Raw genomic sequence first — 23,057 nt, 5'->3', positions numbered from 1 at the left:
TAACATTTCTTTTTAAAGAATATAGTTTTTTGTTCCAACATACTGTTTTTCAGTGATTCTTTATATTTTTTGTTTGTTTCGTTTGTTACTTTATTTATTTTATTTTATTTCGACTTACTATTTTAGTGATTATTTTTGCTTTTAGGTCACAAAAATTATTATCGCGGTTTCATACAAAACCTCATCTGTTACAAAGGGATTTCATTTTTTGGAATTATTTGAACTCCAGACTTTTTGTGTGTTCAAAATGCACCATTCAAAGCCACATCATCAATTTTCAACTACTTCTGACTTCATTTGGTATTTTTCATGCATTTATTGATTTTTTGAGCTAAATGACCTAGAAATTGAAAAGCACTACAAATGAACTCTAAATAGGTTGAAAGTTGGCATGGTATCATCATTTCACCCACATAGTGTGTAATAAAAAGTTGAGAGGGTTGCGGCAAAAACTGGACGCACTTCGTGTACAAGTCGGAGAGTCTCTTTCCAAGTATCATGGTTTCTTACGAAAACTCATCTATTACAAAAGGGATTTCATTTTTTTGAACTTATTTGAACTCAAGACTATTTGTGAGTTCAAAATGCACCATTGAAGGCCACATCATCAATTTTCAACTATTTCTGACTTCATTTGGTATTTTTCATGCATTTACTCATTTTTTTGAGCTAAATGACCCTTAAATTGAAAAGCACTACAAATGAACTCTGAAAATGTTGAAAGTTGGCATGGTATCATCATTTCACCCACATAGCATGTGCTAGAAAGTTGAGAGGATTGCGGCAAAAACTGGACGCACTTCGTGTTCAAATCGCACAATCTCTTTCGAAGTATCAAGGTTTCATACGAAAACTCATCTGTTACAAAGGGATTTCATTTTTTGGAATCATTTGAACTCCAGACTTTTTGTGTGTTCAAAATGCACCATTCAAAGCCGCATCATCAATTTTTAACTATTTCCGACTTCATTTGGTATTTTTCATGCATTTATTGATTTTTTGAGCTAAATGACCCAGAAATTGAAAAGCACTACAAATGAACTCTTGATAGGTTGAAAGTTGGGATGGTATCATCATTTCACCCACATAGCATGTGCTAAAAAGTTGAGAGGGTTGCGGCAAAAACTTGACACACTTCGTGTACAAATCGGACAATCTCTTTCGAAGTATCATGGTTTCTTACAAAAACTCATCTGTTACAAAAGGATTTCATTTTTTTGAACTTATTTGAACTCCAGACTATTTGTGTGTTCAAATGCACCATTCAAGACCACATCATAAATTTTCAACTATTTCTGACTTCATTTGGTATTTTTCATGCATTTACTGATTATTATTTTTGAGCTAAATGACCCTTAAATTGAAAAGCACTACAAATGAACTCTGAAAATATTGAAAGTTGGCACGGTATCATCATTTCACGCACATAGCATGTGCTAAACAGTTGAGAGTGTTGCGGCAAAAAACTGGCGCACTTCGTGTACAAATCATACAATCTCTTTCGAAGTATGAGGGTTTCATACGAAAACTCGTCTGTTACAAAGGGATTTCCTTTTTTGGAATTATTTGACTCCTCACTTTTTGTGTGTTCAAAATGCACCATTCAAAGCCACATCATCAATTTCTAACTATTTCTGACTTCATTGCGTATTTTTCATGCATTTACTGATTTTTTGAGCTAAATGACCTAGAAATTGAAAAGCACTACAAATGAACTCTGAATAAGTTGAAAGTTGGCATGGTATCATCATTTCACCCAAATAGCATGTGCTAAAAAGTTGAGAGGGTTGCGGCAAAAACTAGACGCACTTCGTGTACAAATCGGACAATCTCTTTCGAAGTATCATGGTTTCTTACGAAAACTCGTCTGTTACAAAAGGGATTTCATTTTTTGAACTTATTTGCACTCTAGACTATTTGTGTGTTCAAAATGCACCATTCAAGGCCACATCATCAATTTTCAACTATTTCTGACTTTTTTCATGCTTTTACTGATTTATTGGAGTTAAATGACCCAGAAATTGAAAAGCACTACCAATATACTGTGAATAGGTTGAAAGTTATCATGGTATCATCATTTCACCCACACAGCATTTTGTGTTTGCGCCAAGTAGGACCTTTGGGATGGTCTACGGTATTTAAAATTTAATTTTGCTAAAAAATAGAAACTTTCGAGCTCAGTCCAGGAATTTTTTAAATTCACTGGAACGTGCTTTTGATCTCAATTTTTTACACAAGATTCATATACAATTTACCAAGATTGTCTTAATTTTTCATAATTTTTGGAGTTACATAAGTATTCGAATTATATAGATTACTTCCGACTATTCTATTTTTGAGAGATTCTATTTTCTTTGTGTTGCTTGCTTATATCGATGTATCTATGGGTTGTATCGGGGGGTATGAACAATGGAGAAGTTTGAATACAGTAAATATTACACCAATATGAATAAATAATTTGTTCACCACAATACCTAAAGTGGTGATGAATAAAGAAAGGGCTAAACCATTCAAATTTGGAAACTATATAATGGCACAAACAGAAACTAGATATATATAAATTGGTCCAAGGAGTACATAATAATACATGCAAGCAGTACATAATAATAGCTAGCATACATATATATACAAGTATTCGCCGTTGTGAACACTACTCATCTGAATCTGAATCTGAATCAGAATGTCCCAAAGCTGGTGGTGCGAGGTGACGCTGGCCATAGTTCATGGTTCTAATCTTGCGGTACAACTCGTATGCAACGTATGCATCTTTTGCTCCATACCGAACGTTGATAGGGTCAAGTGGGGTCTTCCCCCACTTTCTGTGCTGAGACTTCAGGAATGAAGTCTTCATATCATGGTACTCCTCGTCGATCAAGGCGACTGCCATATCAGCCATCGAAGTCCTCTCATATTGAAGCTGGAATAGGCCTTGGATATCAATGTGGCACTCAGCTGGTATCTCAATACCAAAGCGGCGCCTCATATTCGGCCTGTCGTTCGTTATGTCAACGCTAGTGAAACGTATGCTGCTGCGAAGGAAGTACATGATTCTGGACAATGCTTGTCACTACTACAACATCAACAAACTAAAATGGAACAAATGTTACATACTGCTGCAACATGGAAACATCTTTCACTACAACTAAAGAGAAATTTATCATAACGATTCAAATGGAACATATTGCTATTCTATGCAATTTTCATATCCTATGAATTGATCTTTATAGGATTCAATATTGTAACATATTGCTATCTGATGCAATTTTCATATCCTATGAATTGATCAAGAAACCCTCAATTAACTATCCAATGGAACATATAAAGAAACTGCATATTGCTATCCAATGGAACCTAGAGAGATCAGTATATGCAATTTTCATAACCTTTGGATCAAACAAAGCCTCAAAACTTACCAATGAAAAAAAAATCACTACAACTAAAGAGAAATTAATCTTTATAGGATTCCAATATTGTAACATATTGCTATCCTATGTAATTTTCATATCCTATGAATTGATCAAGAAACCCTCAATTAACTATATATCCAATGGAACATATATAGAAACTGCATATTGCTATCCAATGGAACCTAGGGAGATCAATATATGCAATTTTCATAACCTTGGATCAAAGAAAGCCTCAAAACTTACAAGTGGAAAATTGTTTCACTACAACTAATTAAAGAGAAATTGATCTTTATAGGATTCCAATGTTGTAACATATTGCTATCCTATGCAATTTTCATATCCTATGAATTGATTAAGAAACCATCAATTAACTATCCAATGGAACGTATATAGAAACTCCATATTGCTATCAAATGTAACCTAGAGAAGATCAATACATGCAATTTTCATAACCTTGGATCAAAGAAAGCCTCAAAACTTACCTCGCCCATTGGAAGATCAAGACATGCTGTTTGAAACAAGCTGGATGACGGCAACACCTTGTTGGTCGGTCGTGTACTCCAGATCAAGCCCCAAGAACGCCTCACGCTCCGACGTGGCGTCAACCCACGCCTGGAACCATCTAAGAAAATTTGGCACCGTCGTGCTCTCGTTCGTGTATCCGACCCTGAGTTGGGTCGTGCCATGTGCGCGCACCATTCTGGTTTCGTATGTCATGGTGGAAGAAGAATGGAAGAAGAGAGGGGAAGAAGATAGGAAGAAGAAGAACAGAGGAGAGCGCTAGAGGAGAAGAATAGAGAATGGCGATAGACTCTGCTTGGGTTGCCGTTTTCATCGCTAGAAATGACGCGGGAGCGTGAACCATTTTGACCTTTAGTCCCAGGTTGGACAACAAACCGGCACTAAAGGGGTGATTCGAAGGGCCACCACCCCGGTTTGATCCACCAACCGGGACTAAAGGAGGATACGAACGGTTGTACGAACGCCCGCCACCACACCTTAGTCCCGGTTCGATCCACCAACCGGGACTAAAGTGGATACGAACGGTTGTCAGCCTATTAGTCCCGGTTCTTGACTAGAACCAAGACAAAAGGGGTGAGACGAACCGGGACCAATGGCCCATGATGCCCGGCCGGCGCCCTGGCCTCATGAACCGGGACCAATGTCACCATAGGTCCCGGTTCATATGCGAACCGGGACTAATAGGATTTCAGGACCTGGACCAAAGCCCTCTTTTCTACTAGTAGCCTTGTACTTACTAATAGTACCATCAGGCCTTAACTTCTTTTTGAACACCCACTTACAAGCCACTAGTTTACAACCATAAGGTCGTTCAGTTAGCTCCCAAGTTCCATTAGAAAGAATTGAGTCCATCTCATTATGAACAACTTCTTTCCAATAATCTACATCCACAGATCCATATGCCTCTACAATAGACTTGGGAGTAACGTCCACAAGGTATACAATGAAATCATCAACCAAGGATTTTGCAACCCTTTGTCTTTTGCTCCTCACAGGAGCTTCATCTTTATCCTTCTCATGGACTTCCTAAGGTGATTGTTTAATATGATCATCAAATGTACTAGATTCAGAATTTATCTTAGAAGAAAATCTAGCAATACTATGCATATCTTTCATAGGAAATATATTCTCAAAAAATATTGCATCACGATATTCCGTTATAGTATCTACATGCATATCAGGAACCTCAAATTTAACAACTAAAAATCTATAAGCAATGCTCTACTAGGCATAATCTAGAAAGACACAACCCATTGTCTTTGGTCCAAGTTAGCAGTTCTTAGGAATAGGAATATTAACCTTCGCCAAACATCCCTAAGTGCACAAATAATAAAGTGATGGTTTTCTCCTCACCCACTCTTGATAAGGGGTTTTCTCTTTATCCTTGTTAGGAACACTATTAAAGACATGGCATGAAACCAACAAAGCCTCCCCCACCATGCCTTAGATAAACCAACAGTGTCTAACGCGGCATTCACCAAGTGAGTCAACATGTGGTTTTTCCTCTCATCACAACCTTCGTATATCAAATGGCCTGAGGAACAGCTACCCTACCGATTTTCAAGCTAATCTCACCGGTGAGCCGATGACGCTAAGTCAAGGATCAATCTGTCTCTGTTTGCCAGCCTAACAATAATAAGGAAACGACCCCCTTATAGAAAACATGCTAACATTGCCCAATTATGTGAGGTGTTCGAAATGGTGTTCCCATAGGTCCTCAGGTAACTTGCAAATTATCCACATAAACAAGCAAATATTCTGTCAATTTTCTCCCCACTTTCACTGTCTAGTGGTTCAGTTGACTGGGTAAATGATGTGCATTTAGGCTGCCTCACCTTGGCTCTACATCTACCCTAAAGGGTGTCGTGATCTTCTACTTTGTCTCAAGGAGAAGTACTGCAATCTGACCACCTACATCACTGAAAATGGCAAGTACATTTTCCTCCCTTGGAAAATGGTGAGCAACTAGGTTGAAACTTATCTAAAAATTTATTTGTATTCTCTCTATGTTTTAGGCATCGATGAAGCCAACAACAAGATCCTACTACTCGAGGACGCCCTCAAGGACGATGCGAGGATAGAGTACCACCACATGCACCTTCATGCCCTGTTGAGTGCGGTCTCGTCGGAGCTAGCACCTGGATTTTTTCTATCCAACTATGTCAAGCAAGCCTCTACATCTGACATCAACTGCGAGTTCATTGTGCTGATTTAACTACAGGTATGGGGAAAACGTGAAGGGGTATTTTGCATAGTCTCTCTTGGAGAACTTAGAGTGGGTGAGCGGGTATACGGTGCGCTTCGGGTTATACTTCGTGGACTACTACCATGGCCGGAAGCAGTACCCCAAGCGCTCCACTGGATGGTTCAAGAGGTTCCTAAACACATGATTTCAAGGATCAACTCAACACCAACGAGAAATTATGGATGCATTGTATTGGGGGTTTACGTCAGTATACCCCTTTCAATTGAAACAATGGTGGATATTAAAACACACCCCTTCGTATCTGAGGGGGGCGTTTGGAACAAAGGAATTTTGCAAAAAAATCATATCCCAAGGATTTGTTTTTCTGTGGGCCCTTTGGATTGTAGTGTTGACTTTGAAAATTTCCACAGGAATTCTCCCTTCCCTTCATGTTTTGGAGGATTCTTAACATTTTCACAAACCTCATGTTTTCACTTCCTATGAGAAGTCTATGGGCATCGTTCCATTCTTGAAGAAATCATCTCGGTAGCCCTTTGTCTTTCGTGGTTCTCCGAGTGAAAACCCCGACGCTTGGGATTGAACGGTTGCGGCGTTATGCTAATGTGCCCTTCTTGAAGGCATCATTTTGGAGTTCATATCCGTCGTGGTTCGACTTCATTTCTTTGCAGTGGTGCAACATGGTCGAGAGCTCTCTCGACTCTTAGTGATGCTTTATTTGTCCACTTGTTGTTTTCTTTGAGTTGTCTGGGATGTGTTGTTGTTCGTCAACTTTTTCGTGTCTTGTTTTAGCCTTTTGGATATGTGTTTGTGATGAAGTATGTGATTGCATGTATATTGGTTGCTTTATATGAACTGAGCCGCGAGCCTTTTCTGGTAGAAGGAAAAGAAGCCCGCTCGCTGATCCGCACACCCCTAACATCAAGAGAAAACCTGATGAATAAACTGTTTTGCTAAATCCAAGTCGCATGATTGCTAAATCCAAGTCGCATGAGATTATTTTTATCAAGACTAGTCGATGTAGATAGACTTAGAGAATAATACGCATTGTTCAATGTTTGTCAAGGCGCTGCTTGGGATGCCGTTTTTATGTCAAATACACTTGTTAAAGAAATAGACATCTTTATTCATCGGTTTAGTTTTCAGCTGGTTTTATACTTGTGACCGGTATAATACCTCTGTAAACTATTACACCTGTAAAAACAAAAGGGTATCCCAAGCAAGGCCCAAGTGTGTCGCAAGAAACTGCACGTTCCTCTCCCTTGCAAATGCACTGAGCCACTCACAAAAACTTTGACCACACTTTGGCTGCCTTCATGATGACATCAATCCAGTTGACTTATTTTGGCCGAGATCATCCAGCTGACTAGCACTCCTACAAGAGGCAGATCAACGTTCTCTGTGACCCACTCGTGCCAGTTCGAGCGATCAACATGGCAAACAACGTTGCACTACTCCTCCTCCTACTGTCTCTGCAGCTCACCGTGTCATTCTCTCAGCAGCCCGGCGACGACGCGGACTTCCCGACGTTCCTCAAGATCAAGGAGCAGTTCGGCGATCAGGCCGCGCTGGTGTCCTTGGACCCCGGCACCGGCCCCTGCAACTGGGCATACGCCTACTGCAACCAGTACCGCCGCGTCGTCGCCATCTTCCTCCAGAATGTCAACATCACCTCCACGATCCCGCCGGCCATCGGCGACCTCGACCAGCTCCACACCATCAGCATCGCCAACATCCCGGGCCTCCACGGCCCCATCCCGGACACGTTCGGCAAGCTCTCGCGCCTCTCCATCTTCAACATCATGCGCACCTCCGTCTCGGGCTCCCTGCCGGCGTCGCTCTCCCGGACCAACCTCACCTCCGTCAGCTTCTTCGGCAACAAACTCACCGGCAGGATCCCGAGGTCGCTCCAGGACCTGCCTTACCTCACCTACTTCGACGCCTCGAACAACCGCCTCGTCGGCCGGATCCCGCCGCGGCTGGTGGGCAACGGCACGCGCGACAGGCCGCTGGGCCTGACGCTGACGAACAACCGGCTGACGGGGCCGATCCCACGGACGTACGCGCGCGAGAGGTACTTCATGAACTTCCGGGTGGCCAACAACATGCTCACGGGGGACGCGGCGTTCCTGTTCGGCCGGCGGAAGACAGTGTATGACGTCGACCTGTCCGGGAACAGGCTGCGTTTCAACCTGACCGGCGTGGTGATGCCAGAGAACCTGTTGTTCCTCAACATGAGCCGCAACCGGATCTACGGCAGCGTGCCGGCGTCGCTGGCACAGTTGAAGAAGTTGGTGACGCTCGACCTCAGCTACAACCGGCTTTGCGGGGAGATACCCACCGGCGGGAACCTGGGTCGGTTCAAGGCGGAGGCCTACGAGCACAACAAGTGCCTGTGTGGGACTCCGTTGCCGGCGTGCTAGGTCGTGGGTCGCTGAGGCTGTTCGACCTGTCACGTTCTTCTGTTTTGCGGTGATACTGCATTGCAATGAATAATTTCGGGCTTCCGTCCGAGAGTTCCTACCCGTTTGTAAACAATTTGAGGGGTGTGTCTAAGGCTCATCTAGACGAGACTTAACAAAGCTACACTAACTCATTTGCCACTTGATTTTTAGGAAGATTCGTACAGGTTTTTAATGTTTGTACTTTGTTTGATTACTTACTGAGTGTGGATTTTTAGCTCCCGGGTGCCTAGGCACCCTCTATGAATAGTAAAATTAAAAGAAATAGAAAAAAAATAAAAAACTTTGCAACATTAAATATGATGAAATTTTGTAGGTGTTTGCAAGTTTTCATGCCAAAAAACTATTTGAGGAGCTCTAAAACCGGAAAATATTTCAATGCTTGAAGTTTTGAGCACTTTTAGCATTGTAATCTGAAACTTGTTTGTACATCTTTCTCTACATGATATTTTGACATGAAAACTTGTAGGAACCTACAAAGTTTGATCATCGTTGATGCTGCAAAGTTTTAAATTTTTTTCAGTTTTGTTTTCTATTTTTTTGATTTTACTATTCATAGAGGGTGTCTAGGCACCCGGGAGCTATCACACCTTTCTCTTACTTATAAATGATGTATGGCAGTTAGATGAGACTTTGTTAATTCTCATCTAGATGAGAATTAGCAAATCCGTAATTTGAAGTACATGATTAACCTTTTTTGTAAACTTATATTTTTATGACTCTTTTTTCCATACCCATTAAATTTTCTAATACACGTTCAAAATATTTCAAATACAATTTTAATATATTTTAATACATGGTCAATATGTTTTCTGTACACATTTTATTTTTAAAATTCTTTATTAACATTTTTATAGTACAAAGATTACAATTTTATTTATACATGGTCAATATTTTTTCTGCCCACATTTACTGTTTTTCTTGATTAATATGTCTAAATACAAGATTAATCTGTTTGAATACATGGTCAACCTTTTTTCTATATGATTTAGTATTTGTCAAATGTTTGGTATGTATTGCCTCCTAACTCGATATCTGATCCACTGGACCAGAAACTCAATTCCGCAACTGCTGCTGAGTCATCGGACTTATCCACCTCAGGTCAGCGTGGGCGTTCGGATATTTAGTTATTTCGGTTCGGATAGTTCGGTTTATGGGTAATTCGGGTACTCAAAAATCGGAGCCAAAAAAATTTCTGCCAAAAAAGTACCCAAACCCAAATTACCCAAATTTTTGGTTCGGGTAATTCGGGTACCCAAAGAACCCAAAATATTTGGAGCACGCATCAAATTTTGATATGAATAATTTGGGTAGTGTGGGTATTTTGGATAGTCTGGCTATTTTAGTTAGTATGGATAACATGTCAGTGTAATAATAGCATGAATAATTTGGCTAGTATGAATAATTCGAGTAGTATGAGTATTTCGGGTTTTCTAGACTGGAACCCGATAACCCAAAAACCGAATAACCAGGAAATGAGAATCGAACCCTAACCCGATACCCGAATTACCCGACAATTCGAATAATTTGGTTCGATTCCGGTTCGAGTAGCGGGTTAGGGTACCCAAATGCCCAAGCTGAACCTCAGGGATTCGTGGAATTTCCGTTTTCATTAACATTTTTTACATCCTTGTTAAAAAAATTAAATTCTAGATTGACATTTTTTAAATACATGATCAACTTTGTTCACACATATTGTATGCATTTTTCGTATACATGAGAGACATTTTTCTATACAAATTTAACATTTTTCAAACGCTTGGCTAACTTTTTGAAAATTCTTCGTTAACAATTTTTGGTAATATATCTATCTAGAACATTTTTCTACACAAAACAGGTAAAGAAAATACAGCAACAAAGGAAAACAAAAAACATGAAGAAAAAAGACGAGGCTGTGGCTACCACGCGCTTCGCCTGGTCAATCATACGCTTGCCTTCACGCAAGAGTTCCCTAGGTCTTGCGGGAAGCGAGAAATAGGTGCTCCCGGCTTAAAGCAAGGCAGTAGGACGTCTCGCTTCAGGCAGACACCCGATTGAGCCGGGCCTGCACGGACACAGGCCTTCAGCGCTTTTTTCTTCCGGTTTCCTTTTTACATTTCTGCATTTGTGTTTTTTTTGCTCCTTTGCTAGTTTTTCGAAATATTTTTAAAATACATATATATAATTAAATTATGTATTTTTTGAAAATAATAATCATGTATTAGAAAAATAAAAAAATGCATATAGTAAAAATGGTCGATGTACACAAAAAATGTATAATGTGTATGGAAAAAGGTAGAAATAAAAAATATAGAAGTTTTCAATATATTTCAAAAAATTGTAATCATGCATTTTAAAATTATATATGTGAATAACTGTTTTTGGATGTATATAGAAAAGATATACAAAATATTTAGACATAACAAAATAAGTTAACAAACATGTTAATCTTGTATTGGCAATGTAAAACGTGTATATTAGAAATGTTCTTCATGTACACAAAAATGTTTAATATGTATGGAAAAATTAGATATCAAATAATATGTTACAGAAATATTAGTAAAAAAATGGAAAATATTAAACATGCATATAAATGTTCCTGATGTATCAAAAAAATGTAGTGTGTCTATGGAAAAAGTGAACATCAAAAAATGTTAATCATGTATTTCAAAAATCTTGAACGTGTATATAAAAATATTTCGGGTTTATATAAAAATGTAACATGTGTAAAGGAAAAGTAGACATCAAAAGGTATAAGCTATCAAAAATTGTAATTATGTATTTGGAAAATATTAGACGTTTATATAAGAAATGTTCCTGGTGTATACACACATTGTGCTAGGTGGAAAACTCTTTGTGCCAAGATTATTCAATACTACAGCAAGATTTGTGATTTGTTCGGCTCCGTGGAGAGAGTTTTGAATATGGCGGACCGTCTTCGCCTCGCCCCATAGTTTGTAGTCATTGTTAGGTTGTCTAAGGAACTAGATGTAATTTTTATTACTTCTACTATTCTTTGTACTACCATGATAGTTGATAAATAGAACACAAGTTTTTCATGCAAAAAACACAGATCGGTCAAACGTCAAATAATGTATTCTACATCAGATACCTTAAATTAGAAACCTCGAATTTATATTATTACATGCAATGTAAACCTAATGCTAAGCATAGCTCGTCCAACTCCACCGTGCCCATGTCCGATGGCTGGCTGCACGCCTCGTAGTGTGTGGCCGGCTGACGACGAGGAAGAGTAGGATGAGGCACTAGCCGGCTCACGGGAGTCGAGCTCCCGCTGTCTCCCACACCCTACACTTTTTCGGACAGTGTCGTTAGATGTGAGGTCAATGACGGATTCCTCTTGTGATAAGCTGATGAACCACAAGTATAGGAGAACCAATCGTAGTCCTTTCGATAAGTAAGAGTGTCGAACCAAATGAGGATCAGAAGGAAATGACAAGTGGTTTTCAGCAAGGTAATTCCTGCAAGCACTCAAAGTAACGATAACAAGTAGTTTGATAGTAGTGTGATTCGTAACAAGTGAGAAGTAACAAGTGTAACTAAGGTGCAGCAAGGTGGCCTAATCCTTTTTGTAGCAAAGGGCAAGCCTGAAATTTCTCTTATATAAAATGTAAAGCGCTCTCGAGGACACATGAGAATTATTGTATAGTCACATTCATCATGTTTAGTTGATTCGCGTTCGTTACTTTAATAATTTGATATGTGTGTGGATCGGTGCTAGGGTGTTGTTCTTACTTTACACTAGTAGAAAATGACCCATTTGTCCTGGTTCCAGAGGCCCATTAGCCCCGGTTCTGGAACCGGGACTAAAGGGTCAGGACTAAAGCTCGTAACCTTTACTCCCGGTTCCCTTACTAACCGGAACCGAAAGGTCTCCACGTGGCCTCTGCGGGTAGCCCGGGCAGGGGGTTCTTTAGTCCTCATTGGTCACACCAACCGAGACAACATGGCATCCACGCGTCAGCATCTGGTCGGAGCTGGATTTTTTGTTTTTTTTGAATGGGGGAGGGTTTTGGAGGGTTAATTTAGTGGTTTCATGTTGTGTTAGCTAGCTAATAGAGAGAATTGTCCTCTCTTTCTACATGCTTGGTCGAACAACAAGTTTTCGTATATCTATCCGACGCTATTACATATATACAATATAACATCTTTTACAATTAATCAAAAACATCATATAATTAAGATACAATGACAAATCCATATGGCATTATCCGTCTTTAGGTATGACGTGGTCAAGAAAGAATCCCGCCAATTCCTCTTGAATTGCTCGTATGCGATCACATGGTAGGAGTTCATCCCGCATCTGCGAGATCTAATTTAAAGAAGGGGGTCAATACATGCATATATATGAATAAAACTCAACACAATTATGAATATTATTTACGTACCTGAAATTGTTTCTCAGATAAGACCCGCTCAGAGGTTGAGTGGCGAATGAACTCGCATATGTAGTATGCACATAAAACAGTGCCTTCTTTTTGGTACATACACTTTACGAGAATAGAGTTCAATCAAACTGATAAGAAAACATGGTAATGATATATTGATGAAAATTTGAATCAATTAGAGATGCGCGAAACTAGCTAGTACTATTTACTTTGGGGTGCATAAATCGCAACTCTTTGTTTAGACCGGCAACCTTATGGCGAACTTCGTCCAAACCCTGCCGGGTAAAGAAAATGATTACTTGATATTAGAAAATTAACGAAAGTTGCATACTGATATGCTCTTGGTATATTGACTGAACTTACTTCTTGAGCATTGGAGTTATGTCCCGAGCTCATGAAATTTTGCACGCACATAGAGAATTTTTTAATATTTCATGTAAAAAGATATTCGAATACCTTTGATTGTTTTTGCTAAAAAAAAATTCTGATTTTAAAAAAGAGGATGACTCCCGGCCTCTGCATGTGGAAGATGCATGCAACCATTTTATTAATTATTTATAAAGATCTTACAAAGCAATACATCAATATATCTGAAGCCGCCCTCTTGACAATATTTGTCGCTACTCCTATGCAATGATGAAGGGGTACAGAAAGTGTGAGCCACATACACAGACCTCTTACCTAGCCTAACATCTAAAGCCGGAGGCCCCGACCGAGCCACAAACCGGGTCAGGGGCACAAACCGGTCCAACGCATCCTCATAGGTCGTCGTCGCCGTTTTCCATCAATCCATCTTCAGAAGAGTTATTTACGCATCGACCTTGCAAGGCCTGCCGTTGATGCCCCCACGGCGCCAGACAACGCCTCCTCCCTACGCACGCTCATCATCACGCATCCGTCGCCGAGACTTTGTTGCGCCTCGCTGCCGAGACTCCACGACGTCGATGTGTCACAAGGAACGCCGCTCCACCGTTGATGCCGACCAACGATGGCCTCGAGCCCGTGTGTACCTCCATGAATGACGCCCCCAAGAGGGAAACGACACCATAGCGTCGTTGTCATCTGATGTACTGATCTAGGGTTTCCCCGGAGGTAGCAAAGAGTGGCCTTGAACTTCTCCTCGGCGATGCCTTCGGGAAGGAAACGAGGTAGACAACGCCGCCATCACCGGCTTTGGCAGTAGCCGAAAGCAAGCTTTTACTCAGATTTGTTCGAAGAACACATCTCTCCTGCATGGGCCACCACATCCTGCGACATCCCCGGGAGCGGGATCCCAAGATCCGCCGCCACCCGCAATGCCACAAGGGCCCACCACCTGACCGTCATCCCTGACGAAGGGGATGGCGCCACCACCTTGTTCAGATCCAGCATCATCCGAGCCCGCAGCGTCGCCAGGATCCCATCGGGCCGCCGCCCGAGCACGCCAACTCCGCCTCCATACCGTACGTCCGGGGACGCCGTCACATCTCAGCCAAAGGATCCCCTCATGAAAAAGGGAGGAAGGTCCGCCGTCCGTCGGGCGAGCTTCGGCGGCGGTGGGGAAGCAGGGGAGGAGGGAGGTCGAGGGCGGCGGCGACTAGGGCGCCCGAGTCGGCCCCCTGGAGGCGACGCGAGCGGTTCTGTTTGCTATAAAAATCTTCTGATTTTACTCTACATCCATGTTTGGAAAAAATTACTGAGTTTCTATGAGTTCGTGATCAGCATCGGATTTCGTACAGACACAGGCCTTTGACGCTGCAACATAGCGTCTGGCATTACTCCATTTGGCTGCAAGAGCATTGGTGGCGGCTGTCCTCCCCCTTCTCCTTGTTGTCGCTTCCAGCGCCGACGACTGCGTCTCTATGGCCGGCAGCGATAAGCCGGAGAAGCTTTCCCAAGGGCTTCGTCTTTGGAACGGACTGCTCGTCCTATCAGGTTTCAACTCGTTTTTCCTTTCATTGGTTCCCTTCATGGATAACGTAGGTTGTGGGTTTGTCGGTTTCCTTTCTTAGTTGATCACAACTATTCCCTCCGCTTCATAGTATAAAAACGTTTTTAACACTAATGTAGTGTTGAAACGCTTTTGTATTATAGAGTGATACACTAGTGTTGAAAACGCTCCTAGAACGGAGAGAGTAGTTAGTATGAAAGATGTAGCATAATTAAGCTCATGCTGCGTGATATGTTCATTCACCGGCCCGAATCTTAGGAATATGGTCAAATTAAAAGTTAAAACAAGGTGGGTTCTAGGGAATGCATGGACTGATGGGGAGCGAACAAAATTGAGCGGGACTAAGCATCTGGGGTCTGACATGCATGAGAGGTTACCCTGTCAGATGGTTAAACTAAGCACAAGTGTTGGATAAACACAGGATTTCTTTGCTTGAACTCAGGAACTGTTGACACTCTTGGACAACATGGTTGTCTACAATATGGACAATACTTAGTACCCCTAATAGATTAAGAATTAACAACTTGTTCTAGTGGCCAGCCGGCCTATAGCTAGTGCTCTTTGACAGTAACCCTTTGACGCACAGTGAGAAGCACTGCAATATATACAGGTATCCTCCTCTGTAATAACCATCCCATCTACGGCTACAAGAGCGTTGGTGGCGATGCCTGGTCGTCTTCTCCTCGCATTTCTCCTTGTAGCTGTCGCTTCGGGCGCCTACGATGGCGCCGGACGGCAGCCGATAAGCCGGAGGAGCTTCCCCAATGGCTTCGTCTTCGGAACGGCCTCCTCGTCCTATCAGGTCTCAACTTCTTTCGTTTGTTGGTTCCCTTTTCTCAGTTCAGAACAACTTGGTTGCAGCTACAAGTATGGAAGCTGGCTGTAGCAACTAGCAAGCATGTAAGCGGCTGCTGCTTAATAAAGAGTATTAGAAGTAAATGTAGTTAGAAATATAACTAGAAAGCAACTCATGGAAGGAGTTAGAACAAATAGAACGAGACCACGAATGTTTGTAAGGAGAGGGATAAAAAATGCACTCAACTCAACATGTATGCGTTGATAATTAGCCAATTAATTACTATATATATTACTAAATGTTTGATTCTGGATCTGGTATCGTGCAAATGCACATGGGACACTCTTGCCGATGCAGTTTTCCTTTAACCCGAAACCGTAGAACAATTGTTCTATGGCAGAAAACATATACTAAATTAAAGTATGAACAAAAACAAGAAAAAATAAGGAAAAATAACAGTAAATGGTAGCCTATCGAAACAAAGATTAACAGTATGCACATGCAGTGATTGGCCAGTTAATTGTATCTGCAAGTTCTTGTTTTTCTACAAGTAACCATGCATATCTGCCAGTTGACTATCTACATTATGAAATCTTCGGTTCCAGATCGGGCCTCCTCTTAGAATTAACTAATAACTATATCTACATTATGAATTTTTTTGGTGCTGGCATCATATCCTATTACAAATTTGTCGGACATTCACATGCATGCAGTATGAGGGTGGTGCAATGAAGGGAGGCAAGGGACCAAGCATCTGGGACAACTTCACTCACGAGCACCCAGGCATGTGTATATACTAATCTGCCAAACCTCATTTTGCTCTACTAATTCTATAATCTTTTGCTGACACATTTCCAAAAATTAATGATCAAAGTAATCAAAATTGCTTGTTGGAAAGAGAGTTGCATATTCTAGTTTGGGACTTGAGTTTGATTTTATCATTTAGACAGGGGATGTGCGCTAAATTATTGACGCATACCAATACTGGTCGGCACGCCACACATGTTGTCATGACTATCGACCATCATTAGAGCCATGATACTCGTCCCAAGTCGTGGCCCCTGCCATCAAGACCCCACCGCCCCTAGCATCCCTTGTTGAAGGGGAAAATTTGATCATTTCACATTTTACTTCACATTTCTGTCTTCTAAGAGTAACCGGTGGGGTCCAGTCAATTATGCTAAAATGGGCCATGCCGCATGGATAAGTCCACAAATGCGAATTTTTGACCTGGCACGTGCCGACACAATACAAGATTAAAAGGGTCGGGCCGACCTTCGGCCCAACACGGAACAAGGCCAATCCTTGAGACCATGCCTTAACACCGGGTACGACACAACCCTTAATTATGGGTCCTTTGTAGGACTGTGTTATTTTAGGGTTATTTTAAGGCAATTTTGTTTTTTAGCCTATTTTAGCCTTTTTAACTCGACCGTACCATGCCTTATTTTGAGGCAATGTCGATCCTCAAAGTAAGGCCTTAGGCACAACCCTTTTATAAAAAGGGCCGACAGGGGCCATGCGAGGCCAGGCATTTTTATAGCCAAGCCGTGCCGGGCCGACCCATATGGCCGGCTTGGGTCCATGGGGCAAACGAGGGAACCAGAGGAAGAACTCCTCTCTCTCTCTCTCTTAAAAAAAGGGGGAACACTTCGAGACATAGAACGCCGCATGAAACCGCTCCTCTCACAAAACCAAAGCAGAGGTAGCGGTCCTCCAGATCGAGGACACCGCCGGGTGACTGTGCCACTCCCCTTCCTCTCCGGTCGTCATCTTGGCGCCATGATGGGGAGGGGAGCCCCAGTTTCTCAGTCGCGTGTTAGTAGTCCTAGGTTTTTTAGATTTTTTAAGTTTTCTCTATCGATGTCATGATGGGAATAATGCCAATGGTGCAGTTAGGAATAGTGGTCTTTCATCCCTTGCTCCTGCTCGTTGGAGGTGTTGCTGGCACCAACGAGAGGTTTGTGGAATCTAAGTTGTTCGAGCGGCTTCGATTCGTCGATGCATCATGGCATGATGATGGGGATGGACTGTTCTTAGAGTCCAGTGGTGAAGACTGTTGTGGACTTGCGGAAGACGAAGAAGGGCGGATTAGTGTCGGCCCGGATCCGGCACTGAAGAGGCTCGTTGTCGTTGGGCTCCTCGGACCAATTTTCCATATCGGGCTAGATTCAGCCTTCCGAGGTTGATGGATATCACGGCTCAACATACACTGGGGGGTGTTCAGACAGAGAACTAACCGCCGGCCAGGATCGAACAACCCACGCCGCGGAGCACGGGCAAAATCCAGCCGAGAAGACCATCAACATGACAACATCAAGCGACCAACAACCGCGAGGACCGCCCGCGGCGCCAGATCCGTGGGTGTACGTACGGCCTCAACGGCCTCGAGTGGCGCGGGCCCGAATCCTCGAGGCGGCTGGGAGCACCTTCCACGGCAGCGCCGCCCACCGCACCCCTACCACTCACACTTTCGACGAGCAGTGCACTGCGCCGCCACCAACTCGGACCGCCGCCATGGCCGTATGCCCGTATCGGCCTACCCAAGCCAGCCGGGCACGAGGAGGAAGACCCCGCCGTCGCCACCTACCAAGTGGGCTTTGACCGGCGGCAGCGAGGGAGGAAGGCGAAGGAAGAAGCTCGGAGAGTGGCGGCCAGGGCTCGCCAACCAAGTCGCCTAACGAGTCTGAATATATAAGCACATTTTTTTTATGTCAGTAGTTGTAGGTTTCAGGACAACTAAGCATTTTTATCGATCTTTTTTGTTGTTGTTGTTGTTGCGGGAAACGCATTTCTATCCATCGGGTCAATGGGGGTGATTGTTGGTGAAGTAGTGCATGTAAATCTGAAGTTAAATCGATGAGCAGAAGAGACTTTCTCATTAAAATTCAGAATGACTTTTTGCAGACAAGATTGTCGACGGAAGCAACGGGGATGTTGCAGTGGATTCCTACCATCTTTACAAGGTAAGGATATACTAGTAGTTACTAATATTTTAGTTTAGCTATCCTGGATTTTCAGCATTTCATAAATTATATGCTCAAATATGTAGATCAGGATGCACTTATGAAAAGGTTATTGAATTTTAATTCCAATTCAGAAAGAAAAAAAACAGTTACATAGTATTGATATCAGCATCGCAAATACCGCAGGAAGATGTGCGCCTCATGAAGGATATGGGAATGGATGCATACAGGTTCTCCATATCGTGGACAAGGATTCTTCCAGGTACGAGCAAATATATGTTTCAGTCCTCATATATGTTCTGTCCCTTCTTTTATCCTGCATATCATCCAAATATAAGTTGAGAAAATGTTTGCATCGACCTTATGAATGCATGCCAGATGGGACTCTGAGAGGTGGAGTCAACAAAGAAGGCATCGAGTATTACAACAGCTTGATTAATGAGCTATTATCCAGAGGTAGATGTATCGAGCCTTGATTATTTATTTAAGATTTATTACCCAATGGTGTCAACCTGAACGCTGCAGATAACATCATACTATTTGTTCTCTATTTCACTGGATGATTCTTAAGACCAGAAATCGTTATACTTTTGCAGGGGTGCAGCCATTTGTGACCCTTTTTCACTGGGATTCACCTCAGGCATTAGAAGATAAATACGGAGGGTTTCTTAACCCTGATATCATGTAAGTGCCAAAAAAGTATCGTGAAATCAATGTAAAAGCTAACTTGAAACCAATGCCATTTCCTGTACGCATGATATTACAACGGAGCCATCGAACTAGAGATATTACAACAGAGCCATCGAACTAGCGATACTGTTTATGCTCTTCTTTTTTCCTCTCTCTAATGTTGTTTGTACCACTGGTGCAGAAACGACTATAAGGATTACGCAGAAGTCTGCTTCAGGGAGTTCGGGGACCGAGTGAAGCACTGGATCACATTCAATGAGCCCTGGGCCTTTAGCGTTGCGGGCTATGCAATGGGCGTGCTTGCGCCAGCTAGGTGCTCGCCCTGGGAGCTGGGCAAATGCAGCGGTGGAGATTCAGCAAGGGAGCCTTACACAGTATCCCACCATCAGTTACTCGCCCATGCGGCGGCTGTTAAATTGTACAGAAAGAAATATAAGGTGATTATTAATGAAAGCCCTTCAGTATTATTTGTGCATGAACGATCCGGTGACTGATTCAAATGCAGGTCGTTCAGAAGGGGGAGATTGGGATAACTTTAGTCTCATCCTGGTTGGTTCCCTTCTCCCGTTCAGAGTCCGACAGTGATGCAGCAAAGCGTGCTATAGACTTCATGCTTGGGTGGTAAGTTCTCTGTGATCGACACATTTTCTGATTGTCATGGTCTAGATGGAAATGATCTTACTAGCCAGGAGTGCCCTGTAGGTTTATGGACCCCCTAGCCAAAGGAGACTACCCACTGAGCATGAGAAGAATTGTCCGGAATCGCTTGCCGCGGTTCACCAAAGAACAATCTAAATTGGTCAAGGGTGCATTCGACTTCATTGGAATCAACTACTACACTGCAAACTATGCTGATAACCTTCCACCATCAAATGGCCTGAAGAGCTACAATACAGATGCCCGAGCTAATCTTACTGGTGAGTCTTGGATCAATCATTTTCATTTAGGATCAAATATTGAAGTGTACTGTTTTTGCGATTTCACAGTACAAATAGTTGCAGCTTACCATCTCTACTGTGTATACTAATTTTTTTCAATTATGTTAGGTGTTCGAAATGGCGCCCCCATAGGTCCTCAGGTAATGTGCCACATCTTTCTTTTCTTTTTCTTTTTATATACAAACAAAACTTCCATAATCGTTTCCACATTTTTCATGTGTGCTGATTCGATTCCGTAAATACCATGCATATAGACTAGTGTACCTTGGCTCTACGTCTACCCTCGAGGCTTTCGTGATCTGTTGCTTTATATCAAGGAGAAGTATGGCAATCCTACGATCTACATCACTGAAAATGGTAAGAATGTTTCCTCTCATAGAAACATTAACATACTGAAGTTTAAACTTATAAAACTATTTGCCCCTGCACTCTAGGCCTCGGTGAAACCACCACCAACACCAGCCTACCACTCGAGGAAGCGCTGAAGGACGACGCGAGGATAGAGTACCACCATGGGCACCTTGTTGCCCTATTGAGTGCGATCAGGTTGCAGCAATGTCTACGCTCCAACTCTGTCAACAAGCTTAAGATCTTATCTGACAATGGGTTAATCGCATGCATTTCAGGGACGGAGCGAACGTGAAGGGGTACTTCGCGTGGTCGCTGCTGGACAACTTCGAGTGGGCGACCGGATACACGGTGCGCTTCGGGTTACACTTCGTGGATTACGGGGATGGGCGGAAGCGGTACCCCAAGCGCTCCGCCGGGTGGTTCAAGAGGTTCCTCAAGAGATGAGCTCGTAGAATTATATACCAGCAACCGGCAAGAAGAATGGAGACGATTGCGTAGGTCGTTTATCCGTGTTTTGTTCTGTAAACTGTACCCCAGTCAGTGATCAGTGTAATAACTTGAACCGAGCCTTCACTGAAATCCAGTTCTTCCTATACACCATAGACTGTACCTTAGAGCATCTCCAACAGGCGCCCAAAAACTGTTCCGCGCGCTAAAAGATTCGTTTTTTGGCGCCGGACTGCTCCAGCAGAAGCTGCAAAACGCTGCGCGCGCTTAAAAACGCTATCGCGCGCAGCATATTTGGTGCGCCGGCTTACGCGCGCAGCAAACTCTGAGCGGCTGCAGATGGGACCGCTGGATCGGACTGGATTGAGCGCCGCACTAGCGCGCGTCTGTTGGAGATGCTCCGGTCCCCGCGCTTCAAAACTGCTACAGTGACGCGCTAAAAAATTTATTGAACGCGGATTTTTTGCGCTGCCGTTGAAGATGCTCTTAGATATTGGGCTGACTTATCTGCCAACGTCCGGTATGATCTGCTTTTATGACGATGCTCATTTCTTCCGACGAATATGGGCCTGATGCAGCATTTTCCGATTGTTGTGGGCTTGCAGGTTGCAGCAGATGCAGGAAAACGGAAATTAAAATGGGATGAAAACAACCTCGCACACTTGCATGAAAATATAGCCACACCAAGTCTTCCTTCTCGGTCAAAAATGACTGTTACAAGTTGCAGGTTGCCAGGTCGGGATACTTATTACTGTAATGAAGCATCGATCTCGTATCTCGCTCACTTGGGGGCTAGCGTAATTAAACTGGAAGCCGGCGGCAAGCACGCTGAATCCATATCATATTTAAGCTGCAATTAGCATGTAGAAATTCTGTTAATACCCCAGTTCTATTCCACCATCAGTTTTGCATATATAAACTGATATACTGTACTCCAGTTCTGCATCTTGTTTGTTCAATTGCAGGCGCCGCACATGCAACTCTAAGCTAATGAATTGACAAGTGCAACACTATGTAGCATCGATCCCTAAGCTTAGGCAAAAAAGTAAAAAAAAAACTCCAATTTCCAGCAGCATGTGATGAAAATCAATTAACAGTGTCATGTCAGGAGGTCATCTAGGGAGTAGCAATGAAATTGGGAGCCGGCGGCATGCATCCACGATATAAAGAGCTGGCATATGTCACTTTCCTCTATCTTCGCAGCGGCCAATAGTCTTGGTCCGCTCACCCACGTCCCGCTTTGGGCCCTGGCTAGACCCGCTTCTGGAGCAACGTTTTTATTATCTTGTTCCTTCTTTTTCCTTTTTGTGTTTGCGGGAACGAGTGTGTTCCTTCTATGCTATCGTGTATCCTTTTCGTGGATAGTTCTTCAGTTTTTTTAACATATTATAATTAAAGTCGTTCACATACACGAACATATACTTATTTATATAATCGAACCCACTCATACCCCCCTATAAACATCTTCAAAAGATTGCGCCGGCATATCATTTTTAGTTATTCTTCCACGTCACATTTTTATGTATATTTCAAAATGTGTGTAATTACTTGTTAAGGAGCACTTTTTGCAAAGGTCACTTCCATCATCCAGTTTTCCCCTTTATCGTATATTCGTTTATTTAAAATGGTTTATCTCTCAAACCGTGTGTTCAAATTTCGAACATTTTTCATGTTGAATTTCTCCACAAGAAACAAAATATGTGCCTCTCATGGATAAAAATCATGTTTTTTCATGCAATTTTTTAAGAAAAAATAATTTTTCCAAATACTAGGAAAAACAGAGGAAAATCAAAAAGCCAAATAAACCAGGAAAAACATCTTAAAACCGAATACGCATAAAAAATAAAAAATAAATCTGAAGAAAACGCCGAGAGTGCGACAAGTGACAAACACTGAGAGCATGCCAAGTGGGGTGCCCTCAATGTCACCCTTGCGGAGGCTCCCGAACAGGGGCTCC

The 23,057-nt window shown here is 42.4% G+C and overlaps 2 protein-coding genes across 2 annotated transcripts; both read left to right on the top strand.

Annotated features, from left to right (window-relative positions):
• The first annotated feature begins 7,556 nt into the window (after positions 1-7,556).
• LOC123430413 (polygalacturonase inhibitor 1-like) lies at positions 7,557-8,769 on the top strand. The gene has a single exon (XM_045114282.1). It carries the CDS (start codon positions 7,566-7,568, stop codon positions 8,553-8,555), a length of 990 nt encoding a protein of 329 aa, XP_044970217.1. The 5' UTR covers positions 7,557-7,565; the 3' UTR covers positions 8,556-8,769.
• Positions 8,770-15,537: 6,768 nt separating this feature from the next.
• On the top strand, positions 15,538-21,248 carry LOC123430412 (beta-glucosidase 12-like). Its single transcript, XM_045114281.1, has 13 exons — positions 15,538-15,714; positions 16,422-16,491; positions 18,616-18,674; positions 18,861-18,936; positions 19,053-19,130; positions 19,271-19,358; positions 19,546-19,801; positions 19,870-19,985; positions 20,067-20,281; positions 20,411-20,442; positions 20,557-20,659; positions 20,737-20,848; positions 20,929-21,248. The coding sequence occupies exons 1-13, from the start codon at positions 15,577-15,579 to the stop codon at positions 21,095-21,097; spliced, it is 1,512 nt and encodes a 503-aa protein (XP_044970216.1). The 5' UTR covers positions 15,538-15,576; the 3' UTR covers positions 21,098-21,248.
• Positions 21,249-23,057: the final 1,809 nt, after the last annotated feature.

Source organism: Hordeum vulgare, chromosome 2H, assembly GCF_904849725.1.
Source record: "Hordeum vulgare subsp. vulgare chromosome 2H, MorexV3_pseudomolecules_assembly, whole genome shotgun sequence".
Classification (NCBI taxonomy): Eukaryota; Viridiplantae; Streptophyta; class Magnoliopsida; order Poales; family Poaceae; genus Hordeum; species Hordeum vulgare.
The sequence above is the reverse complement of the archived record's forward strand: the minus strand, read 5'-3'. Positions and strand labels throughout refer to the sequence as shown.